The sequence below is a fragment of the Pituophis catenifer genome, unplaced genomic scaffold (genome assembly GCF_029215685.1).
Source record: "Pituophis catenifer annectens isolate HBS135680 unplaced genomic scaffold, rPitCat1.0.hap2 SCAF_3, whole genome shotgun sequence".
In the NCBI taxonomy this organism is placed as follows: Eukaryota; Metazoa; Chordata; class Lepidosauria; order Squamata; family Colubridae; genus Pituophis; species Pituophis catenifer.
The window spans coordinates 154,688,759-154,704,099 of NW_027256883.1; the positions used below are offsets into that span (position 1 = coordinate 154,688,759).

At 38.7% G+C, this 15,341-nt stretch overlaps 1 protein-coding gene across 3 annotated transcripts in view; it reads right to left on the minus strand.

Moving 5' to 3' along the window:
• Positions 1-15,341, minus strand: part of ELAVL4 (ELAV like RNA binding protein 4) — a 98,998-nt gene that overhangs the window by 43,601 nt on the left and 40,056 nt on the right. Inside the window, exon 2 of one of the 3 annotated variants that reach the window (XM_070939552.1) lies at positions 12,547-12,787. In XM_070939552.1, coding sequence (XP_070795653.1) covers positions 12,547-12,787 — 241 coding nt within the window. Of the gene's footprint in view, positions 1-12,546; positions 12,794-15,341 lie in introns of those variants that run through there. The other 2 variants (XM_070939553.1, XM_070939554.1) reach the window with 2 other exon arrangements.

Here is a 15,341-nt window from a genome sequence, read left to right on the forward strand (position 1 = left end):
CTGCTACATATTCTATGGTGTGAGCATCTGCAGCCTACGTGAGAGAGGCCTCTACGGCAGGGGTGAGCAAATATGGCCCCTTGATGACTTGTGGACTTCAAGTCCCAGAATTCCTGAGGCAGCTTGGCTGGCTCAGGAATTCTGGGAGTTGAAGTCCACAGGTTGTAAAAGGGCCACAGTTGCCCTGCCCTACGGCTTACCTGGGTTGTATGAGGCTTTAATTTATTAAAGCACTTTTAAAGAATGCTCTTCTGCAGCTCTGCAGCCTCTTAAAATGGTGCCAAAGCACATCCTGTTCCTGCACAATTTTAAATTGCTGCAGAGATTGTGTGAGAGCACATCCATTCTTGGTGGCTCACCCAAATGTCATGATATGTCACTTTTTACACGTGTCATAGGTTCGCCGTCACTGCCTCAACCAATCTATGATGAAACTGTAAGTATGGCTTCCTCACAGATTTGTTTTAAGAGACTTGTATTATATTGCACTACCCCCACAACAATTCCAACAAAATGATCCTTTTTATAGGCTCAACATTTCAATCAAATTATGTCTATAATGCCAAGATCCCATTTCCAAACATCACTGTCAGTTCAGATCCCATCCAATTAAAATTTGGATTTTTTTTGTACCAGCATGCAGCATTTTATGAGATTTTGCATTTCGTGTTGTGAAACCCATTCAGCTAATTTAGCATTAGCCTTTTGGAGAATTTCACAAACCTGAATACTTTGGTATCATTGGCAAACTGTATATTGTACTGCACTGCTCAGTCCTAACTACAAATTATATTCAATTTTAAAAGCACCAGTCCCAACACTACTCCCTGGAGTAACCCAATACGCACTTCTCCCCAGTGTGAGAACTGATTGTTTATTGCTCCTGTTACAGCTGTAATTTCCATGAAAAGATCTGTTCTATTATCCAGTGCAGGTGAGTTTGTTTAGGAGCCTTTGATAACAGTCTTTGTCACAGGCTTTTTTGGAATCCAAATATACAGTATCTGTTAACCTTCCTTGTCAATGGGAGAAGATTAAATTTTGCAGCAATAACTTTTTTTTCTTTTTAGCAAAGCTCATTCTAGCATCTCGACCACTTTTAAAATATTGGAATAAGATTATCTATTTTCCAAGCTGCAGAAATCAGGTATAAAGCTAAGAAGTTGAATATTTTAATGAAAAAACTGGCACTATTCCAATTCAACTATTATTATTTTTCTTTTTTTCTTTATGCACTGTTAATATTAAGTTATTTCTATTTTTATTTACACTTTTAATCAGCTATTCTGTCAAACATTGCCACTGAAGAAGCTCGCCCAAATTATTATAATCAGTAATATAGCAAAGGCCCAACTGCAAATTACAGGCTATGTAAGGCAAGAAGAAATATAAATTTAGGGGATTGAAAACAAAGGTAGTGGTAACGCTAAAACTAAGTGGAAAACTGTAAATATCCATTTATCATGTTTTTACTTTATGTAGGGCAATTTTAATGGATATCCAAAATATGGGAGATAAATCTTTATGATCAAATATAAAGCAATCAGAGCTGTACATACGATTCCAATAATGAATGTAAGTTTTATTAGTGCAAGGACTAATGATATGCACATACTGAGATCCAAAGCAGAAAAGGTGCTTCTGAAAGACATGTTTGATGCATGTGTCAGCACTTTTTTTTTTTAGAAAGCTGTATTTTATTCTGAACTTGTTTGGCAGCTGTGCGGTCTCAGGAAACAAGTGTTTGAGTTATATCTTGTTCTTGCTCTATTAATTCAAGTATGTATGAGCCCAGGAAAATGCATGGCTATTTTTGGACAGTGACACCAAGAGCAGAAAGTCTCTCCATAAGCTCTACAAAGCACGTTTTCTGTTTGGGAACTCAGTAGTTGTACCCGTCTTGTGAGGTCATATTATTTTCAATATCCTAGTAACATTAAACATGGAATTTTTTCTTTTACACCTAGCGTAGCATGTATGAATAAATATTTCATTGATCTAACCACTATGATCTTTACTTAACAGTCAAAGCTGTCTTGAGCTCTACTTTTTGGTATTGGAATTAACTTTTTCAATGTATTTTTTGGCAGATTCATCCAGTTTGAAAGCATTTCTTTAGCATTCTTTTTAGTGTATTTTTAAAATTTTCCTGAATAATGTATTGTCATTACAAACTAGGTTATCTAAATAATCATTTATTAATATCTTAAATAGATCAACCTCAAAAATTTCCCTTGCTTGCCCAGAACAGTCTTTCATTGCTTGATGTTCTCTAGATAACTTTGCAATCCTTAAAATTCCTATGGGCAGCTGAGATAAAAGATTAGAATTGGAATGGGAAAAATAACTTTTACAATAATGTGCTTTTAAAGTCATTTCTTCCAGACTCTAGTTTAGAATTATGATGCCTTTTTCAGACATTGCCGCTTTTCTATTCCATTTAATTCCTTAGTTACAATTTTATTTTTTTGTTGTTATTTGAAGGAAAGCAAATTTAATCCACAACTATATAATTGGACAAAATACACTGTAGCTATGGAATGATGCAGCTGGGAGCAGTTTCACTGTTAATTTAGAATGTGAGTATTAATTAAGAAGAGTAAATGAAGAATTTAATAAAAACATTTACAACTAGAACTGCTAGTTTTATTAAACATCTCTGCAAAATATCTTTCTACTTTCTTAACTTTATTCTTTATCCTATATTCTGGAATTAAGACATTTTAATATTACTAGTCCTCTACCATAACTACAATTTATCTGATGTAAAGCATCAACATTTTCTACTTACTTTTCAAAGTTTAAAATAGAAATTTATAATTTGGAAAATTGAAATTTACAAGTTCAATTCTGAAATCTAAGTTAAAAGTATCTCATAAGCTACCATTTCCAGGCAAAGTGGCTTGATATTATCAAATTTTCACTTTTACATGAAATAATATAACTGTATTTTGTTAAATTTATATTATTTTAAAGCAAAAACACAATTAGGAGTCAACTTCTTAAAAGACTGCTTATTAACAACATTCCAGTTTCGATATTTCAACTGTATTATTATTTATTTAGCTCTGTAAATATTTGAAATATAGTACCATTCTGAATACATTACAGACTATTCAAATAGATTTTATAAATCAAACATTATCTCTGAATTTCTCATCGAATTAATTTGGAAATTAGGAATTATTAAAACTAAAACACTTTATTTGTAGACTAGCAATACTGGTATTATGTTAGTGCTTGACTTGAGCAACAAATACAAACAATTTTATCAATAAAAGTTTCATATACCCCGTTTCTCCTAAAACAAGACATCCCCTGATAATAAGCCCAATCGGGCTTTTGAGCACATGCGCTAAAATAAGCCTCCCACTGAAAATAAGTCCTCCCCAAAAATATTTAAACACAGACCTGGAAATCAGGTAAGATGGCAAGAGGAGCCCCATCTTGCTCCACGCGCCCCAAAATAATAAGACCTCCATGAAAATAAGGCCAAGCACTTATTTTGGGGTTCAAAAAAATATAAAACAGAGTCTTATTTTCGGGGAAACACGGTATATATTCTCATGGTGAATATACATGGCCGTTCTGCCAAAATAAAGTCATTCCAAATTTTCTATTTTGATGCAAGAAGAAAAAAAAAAAAAAACCAAACCAAAAAAACCAATGGAATGTTTCCAAGAAAATTGACTTGTTCAGCATCTATAAAATAGAACATATACTGTATATTACATCAAGTCTTGTTATATCGATTATATGGTTAACATGTTAACATACATGACTACTGGAAGAACTTCTGTCTTTCTTCCTACCCAGAAATATCTAATATTTGGCTGAATCAAAGGTTCACAACGAGCTCAAATCTCTGCCACTGAAATTGTTGCAAAATTTCCCAGAACCTGACTTTTTCAAATTTAATAGAATAGGTAATCAACTACATTCTGATTTATCCTATATATCAATTGCAACCTTATATTGGTTTTTCAGAAGCTCTTGGGTTACCTAGATGTATTGGCCCAATGAGTTCCAATAACTTCGGGCAGCTCGAGAAAAGCAATTGTTTTTACTCCATTATATTGTTATTCTGTTTTCTTTTCAGAATTCCTTCTGGTAGATAAGCTGCTATCTAAGTTTATTGAATAGATTTTTTTTTATTTGATTTATATGCCGCCCTTCTCCGGAGACTCAGGGCGGCTTACAATGCGTTAAGCAATAGCCTTCATACTTTTGTATATTTATACAAAGTCAGCTTATTGCCCCCACAATCTGGGTCCTCATTTTACCTACCTTAGAAAGGATGGAAGGCTGAGTCAACCTTGAGCCTGCTGAGATTTGAACTTGCAGTAATTGCAGGCAGCTGATGTTAATAACAGTGCTTTAGTCTGCTGCGCCACCAGATATATATTTAAATTACATAAACAGCTTCAACTTGGCATGTTTTATATTTATTGTGGTTCATACAAATACTGCATGGGAAAGGTCTGATGTAGAACCACTGACATCTCTATATGTAGCTTAAAAAAGGTATAATACATGATGCCATAAAAAGTGCTGTTACCCAATGTAAGCAGCAATGAATTTGATGGACCTGTAGTCTGATAATAAAAGCCAGTTTCTTCCTGCAAAGTACCAATTACAATCTTGACATTTCAGGTATCCTTTTAAAGCATAGGAACAAATTGAGCCATAGAACTACGCACAGTAGGGTCCACAAGTTTCATTACACTAAAAGCCACTCCAAAAGTAGATAAATTGGGTCTCAAGAGTAGACAGTTCTTGGCCACAAAGGTAGACATGGCCACAAGCAACTTATTTCAAACATTATACCAAACTGGAAAATATAAACATTTAAGTATATAAACTGCCAGCAATACAAACAATGAGTAGGATCAACTCATGTAATGTATTATATAAAATTAATCTTTAAAATATAATTTCCATTCTCCTCCCAAATAAAAGATACCAAAAGTTTGTTACTTGTCCTTTCCTCCCTTTTCTTTTTACACAAAATGCTCCTTTCAGATACAGAACATGCATGCTCTCTCTCACACATACATGAATACTGTTTGTATCCTCAGTTTCTCAAAAATGGGAAAAGGGGTACTGAAATCAAGTGTGGGAATGAGAATAGACATATAAAAGTGAGACAAAAAATGGCTAATCAAGGAAATGCCCTCTCTTCTTCCACCTACAATAAAAGCATCTTATTTTCCCTATACCTAGCACACTTGGAAAAACAATGTTTTTTTTCCCATTTCATGAAGGTAGAACAAAAAACTTTAAAAACATAACAATGAAATAATTCAGGAACCTCCTGTATTTTTATTCTCTATGTAAAATTCTGGGATTTATTCCTTCTTCTGATTATGCAAGTAAGGAACTCAGTAGCAGCAAATCTACAGTCCACAATCCTTGTTTTCTCTCTCTCTGAAGAAAAACCCAAACTCCAAACTATGAGATGTGGAAAAGAAAAACCAGCAACAACAAACACCTCTAAGGAGATGCTCTAGAAAGAAGTTGTGTGGGAAGGCAGATGCTTTCTGCAGGCTGCTCCACTTTGCAGGCAGACAAAATGTCCCTGGAGATTTTGTGAGGATGAAAAAAGGAGGGCAGGACTGATGAAGAGAGGCAGAGAAACACCATAGTGAGAAAAACAGGCTCTGCATAGGTAGAAATGTTGGAGGGATGTTGGGTTAATGAATGAGGAAGTCAGAGAGAGGAAGAAAGGGCACTGAAGGAGAGACAAAATAGGCAGGAGATATACAAAAAAAATTAAGCAGAAAATATAACACACACCCAGAAAGAAAATGACAAGATTATTAGAGAGCTGAAAAGTTAAGAAAAAGGTAATAAGGGATAGTAGGAGAAAATGCAGTTTCCAGAAATTGTTAATCACATTTTGACTAGTGTCTGTCTGTCTGTCTATGAATCTGCCTTACTCCAGAATAACTTTAGGTGGATTACACTTAAAATAGAAAACTAATAAAAAAGAATCTAAGAGTCCAGACAAATTATGCAATGTAGAGTTCCATAATACCCTATCCCAAGGCCTGGTAAAGGTTTTTGGAATACAGTCAGATGGAAGTTAAATAGATCTCAGGGGGATATCTTTCTAGAATGCAAGAGGCATTCTGATCTCAATATATGGCATTGTAATGGTTTGTGGGAAAGACCTTGGGAGACAAGGGAACAGTTGGGTAACAGACAGTATACCCTGCAGCAGGGCAAGAGTGTCAGAAAAGAACTTCCCTAGTTTTTTGAGCTGTAAGAGACTCTTGGGGTGGGATGGGGGATAAGGGCCATTGGTCTTACCTGACATGCTCCTTCTCTGTGGGTGATGGGAGAATCCAAGGATGGGTTGACCCTTGCCTTTCTGCCAGAGACTGAGTTGACAAAGTTTAGCCACACCTCCTCTGTTTGTCTGAGCCCAGTTTTCGTCGAAGGCGTAGTCCTATATTAGACACAGTTCCGGTTGCGATAATGGCCATGCCTGGACTCTGGACCGGACGGTCGCCAGGGTGGTTTGGATTCTCCAGTCACCCACAGAGAAGGAGCGTGTCAGGTAAGACCCATGCCCCTTCTCCAGTGTGGTGACGGGAGAATCCAAGGAAGGGACAAACAGAAGCTGGCAGTCCAAATGGGGTGGGTAGCAGTCTGGTTCAGGGTCCCCTAGGCTGCATGAACCTTTTGGAGAACCCTCCTCCTGAAAGCCACTTCTGCTGACATGAAGGTATCCAGTTTGTAGTGTTTGATAAATGGCGATAGGGAGGACCATGTCGCTACCCTAAGATGTCCTCAATTGAGGCCTGCGTAACCAGTGGTGGGTTGCTCCCAGTTCACACCAGTTCGCAAAAACTGATAGTAAAAATTTGTACTAGTTCTGAGAACCGGTAATAACATTGGCTGGCCACGCCCCCTGAACCGGTCCCCGGCCCAGTCGCCGCTCGCTTACCCCGCCCACCTCATCAGGTTTTTTTTTTACTTTTAAAAGCATTTTTTCTACAAAATTAAGAGGTTACAGAAAAAAATGCTTTGAAAAGCCTTTCTGACGATCAGGCACCTCAGTCAGAGGCTTTTCAAAGCATTTTTTCTACAACCTCTTCATCTAAAGAGGTGGTAAAAAAAAATGCTTTGAAAAGCCTCTGACCATCCTAGCTGAGTTGCCTGATCGTCAGAAAGGCTTTTCAAAGCATTTTTTTCTGTAACCTCTTAATTTTGTAGAAAAAATGCTTTTAAAAGTTAAAAAAAAAAAAAGTTGGCCGTGCCCACCCAGTCACTACCCCCACACTACCCCCACAAAATAAGCCACACCCACAGAACTGGTAGTAAAAAAAATTTAGAACCCAGCCCTGTGCGTAGCCCATGCGGCCGTCGTAGCTGCACTCGTGGTTGAATGAGCGGTTATTCGCCCGGGCAATGGAATGGCCCGAGTCTCATAGGACTTGGCGATACACGCCTTATCCAACGACCTACGGTTGATGGCATCACCTTGGGAAGAAAGGAGGGATCCAGCCCAGTGGTGGGTTCTAACTGGCTTTACTACTGGTTCTCTTTGTGCACGTGCTTCGTGTGCGATCCCCTCTTTGGTCATGCGCTTCGCATAATGAAAACTCAGGAACCTTTCGTAGAAGGGATGGATAGGCATGTGCAGATAAGCCTCCTTCAGATCCAGTGATGTCAATAAATCGCCTTCTCGGATGCCTCCCAGGATGGAATGTAGGGAGTGCATCTTGAATCGTTTGTATACTAGGTGACAGTTCAATTTTTTTTGAGATCTAAAATTGTTCTCCACCCCTCCAAGCTCTTTGGAACTAGAAACAGGATTGAATAAAACCCTAGTCCCTGTTGGCCCTCTGGAACCAGCTTGATCGCAAGGATATCCAACCAATGTTGGATAGCCACTTCCATGAGGCCTTTCTTTATGATGTTCTGGGAGACAGGGCAATGAATAAAGTGCCTCGGGGGTGTGGATAGGAATTCAAGAGCGAGGCCTAGCCTCAGTCTGTAGCACCTAGGTATCTGATGTTGTTTCCTCCCATTGGGTCATGAATAGGCTTAGGTGACCGCCGATGGGGAATCTGGGGTGACAGTCACTTAGATCAGCGAAAGGACCAATTTTTTGACCCCTGAAATGGTTGCTTGGCCTGAAATGGCTGTCGGCCTCTGTCACGGAATCCAGGTTGGTCCTCACGGTTGGTTCTCTGGAAATAGGGCCGCTGATATTGAGGAGCATCAAGTCCAGTGTCTGCAAAACGAAAGGATGGTCTGCGGAAATAAGGCGAGGGCTGGCAGTCAACTCGCCTGTGAATGGAAGGGAGAACCTTCCACCTATCCTTGTTTTGTACAAGGATAGGGTCCAGCGCATCTCTAAAAAGGTTTCTACCCCTAAAGTGAGTAGAGGCTAGCCTCCATTTGGAGCGCATGTCGGCCTGCCAGTGGCAAAGCCACAGCAGGAGGCGCGATGTGATGGAGGCCATAGCCCTGGAGGCAAACTTAGCCGCGTTAAGAGTTGCATTGGCTGAAAACTCAGTGGCCGCCACCAGTTTGTTTATGTCCTGGTGAAGTCGTACTCCGTCAGGTGGGACCCTCTCCTGCATCTGGCACAGCCATATCAGGGAGGTCCGATTGAAGAATGAGGCTGCTATTGCAGCTCTGATCACCCAGGCCGCCACCTGGTGCGTCTTGCGGAAAGACATCTCCGCCTTCCTATCTTCCGCCTTCAAGCCCTTCACTATGTCAGTGGATAAAATGGCAGGAGAAGCCAGGGTTGCTTCTGAGCATCCACTGATGGCAATTGGAGCAGCTCCATGAGGTCATGACCCATGTTAGGATACAGTCTCTTGTCAGTCCCACTGGGAGTGGGAAGAGACCCAGGGTGATCCCATTGTCTCTGAACTACATCCAAAAAGAGCTTGGGAGATGGGATCACCTTTTGTTCTGCAGTAGGTTCTGAGAACAGAAGTTGTCTCCCCTGCCATACGGGCCGTTTTTTGGCCTTGTAAAGGAGGGACTTAAATAATGCAGTATGAAAAAGACCTGTGAAGGCAGGAGGATCTGGCCTCAGGCCCTTGTCCTCAGATAGTGCCAGCTCCTACTGATCTTCATTTCCCATGAGTGAGTCCTCATTGCTCATGGAGGGATGTGGGGAAGGAGACCCCTGGCCAGATGCCATATGTTGTGGGCAGCTGAGAATGTGGGGGCAGCTGCAGAGGGAAATCAGGTGCCAATGAATAAGGTTGGCTTCTCTGTTGTAGCCCTGCTACTATGCCCTGCGATATGTCCTCTGAAATAAGTCTTCTTATTTTCTGGGACAGTTCAGGCACCTGATCCTCCCTGGGGTGCAGTCCTGCCACTGTGGGAGTGAACGTGGCTTCAGGAGTAGAGCCCCTCTAAGCTGCAATGGACTCCAATGCTGCTGTTGCTAGGCAGGAAAAAGGATCAAGCTCTCTTTCATAGTTGTCTGGATTGAAGGTCTGCAGCTCTCTGGCGCCATCTGGTGACCAGGCTTGCTGTCTTGTATCCTCAGCCCAAAGCAACAGTTCAGGCGGCAGAGATTGCAAAATGACAGGTGGCTCTAGAGAGGAGATTGGCTGCCTGTCTCCCACTACCTGCCTGTCTTTGGACTTCGGAAAAATGTTTCTCCAGTGCTCTTTGTCACCTTTTAGCGTCCTTGTCCTCAGCTCTAAGCAGCTTTTTGGAGCAGAAGGCTTCTGCCCTCATTTTATCAGCTGCTCCCCTGCTGGCCGACTGCCTTTTGGCAGATGAGGAGCTTTTCTCCGCTGGCAATCGTCGCGATGGCAAATGTTCAGCGGGCACGGTATCTCCTTCAGAGTGAGATCCACCATTTTGTTGACAGCTAGGCTTGTTCCTGTCAGAAGCGCTGTCACGCTTCCCTGGACATATTAGTGGAGTATGCCCCGGTCTCAGCCGGGTAGTAACTCCAATTGCAGCCTTCTGCAGTCATAGGGAGCTAAATGGTGGTGGCGGCCTCGCAGGACGGACCAGGAAAGGCCAGCACACTCACTGAGGTTGAGCAGCCTGAAAGGCGTGAAAATAGCAATGCCGGTGCCTTGGGTGTTGAAAGAAGCCACAACCCTGGAGTATGCCCCGAATGATCGGGGATTGACTCCAAAGCTGCCCTCTAACCAAAGGGGAGTCCAGGGTGGTGGCGGTCATGCCAGACAGATTGGGAAGACCAGTGCACTCACCAGCGGCTAAATGCTTCTTGTACCGAAGCACGCTCCGCAGAGTATACCCCAAATAATCAGGTATTGCCTCCAAGCTGAGACCCGGATCAGTTCAGGGCGGTGGCAGTTGTGCTGGGCGGACCAGGGGGACCAGCGTACTCACCCGTGGCAAAATGTCCTGAGGCGTGATGTCTGCGAAGCACTGAAAGACGGGCTTAGCGTGGTGGCTATGCTACCACACTAGGCTAAGTGATTTCTCCTTTTGAAAACGTCTTCTAGACTCCAGGTGGTGGGAGAGTCCAAGATGAATAAGCTTTCTGTCCAACTGGGAAAAGAGCAAAGTTTTTCATGTCTCTCTAGGGCAAGACTGAGTTGAAAACTGGGCTCAGACAAGCAGAGGAGGCATGGCTAAACTTTGTCAACTCAGTCTCTGGGCAGAAAGGAAAGTGTCAACCCATCCTTGGATTCTCCAGTCACTACACTGGAGAATTGTACTTTCACACTTGCAAGATTGATGTCAGCCTTGCAGGGTAAACCAGATAGAAATCACAACCAGATGTGTACTTTACCAATTGTACTTTATTGTAAAGTTATACTGACAGAATTTCACATGTCTGAAAGTGACCATAATTTCTTGGAAAAAATAAAGGGTGACCTAAAAAAAGGGCAAATCTGAAAAAGATTCATATGGATAAAAATTTGTGTTTATAACTCTGTTTTACAAAACAAACTTCAAGAGCAAAATGAACAAACTAAAAATAAATGTAAAAATCAGCTTTCTGAAATAAATAATTGTCCTTTATAATAAGAAGTATATAGTCATTATAGGTGTAAGTCAAGTAATAAATAATACGTTATAAAGGCAATTTAGTATGATTTTATCCATCATCAAATCATCCTCCATTTTATTTGGTTCAGTCTCCTTTCTCTTCAACTGTCCCTTATAATTTGTGTTAACTTTCTTTACCATTGTTTTTTTCTACCAACTTTGAACTGATTTATAAAAATACTGATGTTTTGTCAGATTCACCTCAGTGACCACTGTTAGTATTAATATTTTTTCATTAGTCATCAAGTATGAGTCCCTTTGCACCAATAAGAGATCGAAGTCCAACCCATCTTGAATTCTGTTGACTATGATCCGCCACCTATTTGCTTTGACCGCTAATAGTTCGGATTTTGTAGAGAGCATTAGCATACAATAAGCCTATATTCATCTGAACTGCCTCGACTCCTGATTTCCTGTGCTTGACAAATAACCTTTGTTCAATTTTAATTCCAACATAGTGCCTTCAAATATTATTTCTAACTCCAAGTGTCTTTGCAGCAAGCCAGATCTAAGCACATTTTCTCTACAATGCCTTCTTTTCACAAAACCATTTTCTGAACTATCCAAGTTTACCATTACATTTTAAATGAGACCTGACATTCTCCTCACTCTCCCACCAAATAATTAATTTATAATTGCTCATCTAAGAGAGCTCTTATACTTTCTAGATATAAAAATGTCACAGTTCATGTGACATGTTCATTACACATGTTACTATTGTCAATTATGAGTACTTAGAATTAAATAACAGTAATCAAAAAGGTTTGCTAACAATTTTATGAATTCTGGAGAATTTTGGGATTCCTCCTGTAAGTAATTTGGCACCGTAAACATATAAAAACATAAACATATTAAAACAGAATAACCTTTGATATTGTGAAGCCTAAGAAAAGCAAAATGACAATAATCCATAATTATGACAATCCATAAAGGTTCCATATTTCCTGTTATACAAATATCTAAAGTAAAAAGATTATGAATAGAATGAAGTCAAAAATGGAATGCAAATTCTATTCTATTAAAAGAAAAAAAATTAAAATGGTACAAATGTTTAAAAAATGAGATGAAATCATGACTTCACTGGGGAACATTGAATAAGCCAGTTGCCGTTTGCAACTGTATAGTTGTTTCTTCAAATCAAAGCCATATGATTTTGGTTTTGTGAGGTGCAAATTCTCCACCTAGTCTACACAATATTGTGCTTGCAGTTAGCATCTACTAAAAGTAGAAACTTTTCCATTCTATATCTATTATTGTACAACCTGTCTGCTTACCTGGCTAATATAGTTTCATTCAATTCTAGAGTTTCACATAAAGCAAAAAGTTCCTTCAGAGCACACTTTCACTTTTTCATATTTATTCTACATGATATTCAGCACATCACTTGAAGTTTGTATAAATGAGAAGGTAATCGTGAATGCTAGGCACAAAATCTCTATATTGTAGAATATTATTTGGCAACATTTTCATGTACGTTTAACCATCTTACTATATAATAACATAAGCAAGCAAATAAATAAATACATGTACCTGTAATTTTATCTCTTACAAGCTTGCAGGATTCTATTTCACCAATGCTCCCAAAAAGGCTCCTGAACTCTTCTTGGGTCATGTTCTGGGGTAAGTAGTTGACTATGAGGTTGGTTTTGCTGTCATCTGTAGCTGCCCCTGTCTGCATAGGGGAAGGGCAATTTCGGCTGTTGCTGGCAGGACCATTGGTTGTATTGGATGTAGGGCCATTTGACACCTGAGGCTCCATGGTGCTAATTATCTATGCAGAAAGAAAAGGTGGAAAATATCCCTTCAATCCTTAGAGATACAGTTGCTATTTTAAAAACATACTTACAAGTGAACAAGTAGGTAGCATTCATAGCCAATTTAAGAGAGTTTTCTTTTAAAAAAAAAAATCAGTTTGGTCCTTCTGCTATTGTTATAAAGTAGGTCATGCTAGTCTTTGGCAGAAAGCATATAGTAAGATGCAGAGACAAATACAACCTCCTTTTCTTTTCCCCTATTACTTTTGTTAATTCAAAGCTAAATTTTCTTTTCATGATGCATCTGAATGTACAAATTTAACTATGATCCGAGGTATAACTGTGATTGAAATTACGAATCTATTTAAGAGGAAGAGTCCCATGAAGAGATAAAAGCTGAAAAAGCAAACATATATTACCTTTTTAATTATTGCGACACCTAGTATTGTGACAGATTTATTTGGCCCATTCAAACTAAGAAAGCTATTACTGTGATATTATGAGCTTGAAGCAACAGCCTTTTAGCCTTATCAAGGACACTTATTTACATCAACAAAGCATCTATATTCTTGGCCACCAAAGATTTCTTTTGATTCTTTATTAAATAGAACCAAAACTGCAAATTATAGAATCAAAGTTTTAGAACGGAAGGCAACATTTCACTCATCAAATCCACCCCCCATTTGGTGCAGAAAACCAAATCAAAGTATCCCAAAAATAGCTGTTTTGCTCTGTTTAAACACCACTAGTGAGGGATGACTTAGCATCTCTTTGGGTAATTGATTCCACATCTGAATTGCTGTTACTGTTGGAAGCATTTTCTTTCCAACTTTCAATGGTAAACTGACATCCTATAATTTAGATCTATCATTTTGTGTTTTACACTCTGAACTGATACATATTTTCTATTCAACAGCTTTTCAGAATTTGAAGAATGTTGTCATCTCTCCACTCAGTCTTCTCAAAACTAAAGGTTTCCATATCCTTCAATCTCTCTTCAAGATCTTTGTTTCTACTGTAGTTCCCTGATCATCTTTGTTCATTTCTGTAATTATCAAATTTTATTTATCTTCCTAGTATGTTAGTTATCCCACCTTTGTGTCACCAACAAATATAAGCATTCCTTCCACCTCTTATTTAAGTCATTTATAAAAATGTTGAAGACTGTAGCTAAACCTTATGACAATCTACTAAGTATCTCCTCCAGCCTAATGAGAAAACCGTTGATCCCTTTTCATGTAAGATTCTCAGTTCAACTATATATCCATTTAAATGTCATCCTCTGTAGTCCAAACGTAACTAATTTGCTAATGAAAAAGTCATGGGACTATTAAATATTTTGCTGAAGTCAAGACACAGTGCCTCTTACAGTACTCCCACAATTTATCAGAGAAATTATCAAATTAAAAAAAAGTCATAAAATTAATATGGCAAGACTTGTTGTAAACTAGCATTTATAAATAAACCAATATTACACAAGTAAACTTAAATTAATACAATTAAACTTCACCTGTTGAATAAAAGTGATTTTTACAAGATTCAGAAACAATAAAAACAAGACTTAATAAACCATTGTTCTTTTAAGACTATATATCTTTTAAAACACAGTGTTCTGTTATGCAACTCAAAAGGGTAAAGTTTCTTAAACATTGTAATTTATACCTATGACATACAACACAGCATGTAAAGTTAAAGATGGCTTAGGACCGTTATAGATTTCTACAGCTGCCTTTATTCAAAGACAACCAACACTTTTATTGCCTATTTCTTCCTCACCTGCTGTGGGAAAAAATTCTTATAGCAGTAGGTACATAACAAAATATGCTATTGTTATTATTTATTTATTTATTTAAAACATTTGTATAGCCAAATATTATATTTGTGTGCTACCTACTTCATAGGTTCTAGGAGGCTTACACCTATAAATGTGACAAGATATGGTGATGATTAATTAAACTACTATGATGGCTAATCCATGCAATCCTTAGGAGGTACTGTCAGCCTTATGTGACACTTTACTCTTCAAATGCTCTGTAGAAAAACAGTCATCACTGTTTTTGTGAATGACATCAGTGAAGAAACCTCAGGTATATTGTTCTAGAGGAAGATATATAGCAGAACAGTGGGAGTGGGCACACTAGTTATCCAAATGAAGCTGCACAATTACCAATAGTGGTTTTGTTCTGTACCTAAGCTAAAACCCAGAGTGGGAAAAAATCCAGAATGGCAAAGTAATAGCCAGAACCATTGGCATGCATTTGTCAGAAGCTTGTCATGCATTTCAAATTTAAAACTTTAGATTTATGCATACACACAATCCTAAAAGCATTTCTACACTAATTCTTTGAAGAACCTCACATTTTTCAAAAGACTAACTTGAAAAAGTGGATTACATGAATCTCATCTGAATTACCATAATGACTGGAAAAGTATAACCGCAACTACACCATGGAGGACATCTGGACCCTACATGGGGTAAATACAGGTAGTCCTCAAGAAATCACAGGCCACTTAACAATACTTCAAAGTTACTACTGACATCCCCCAAACTACATATGACTCTATTTCAAA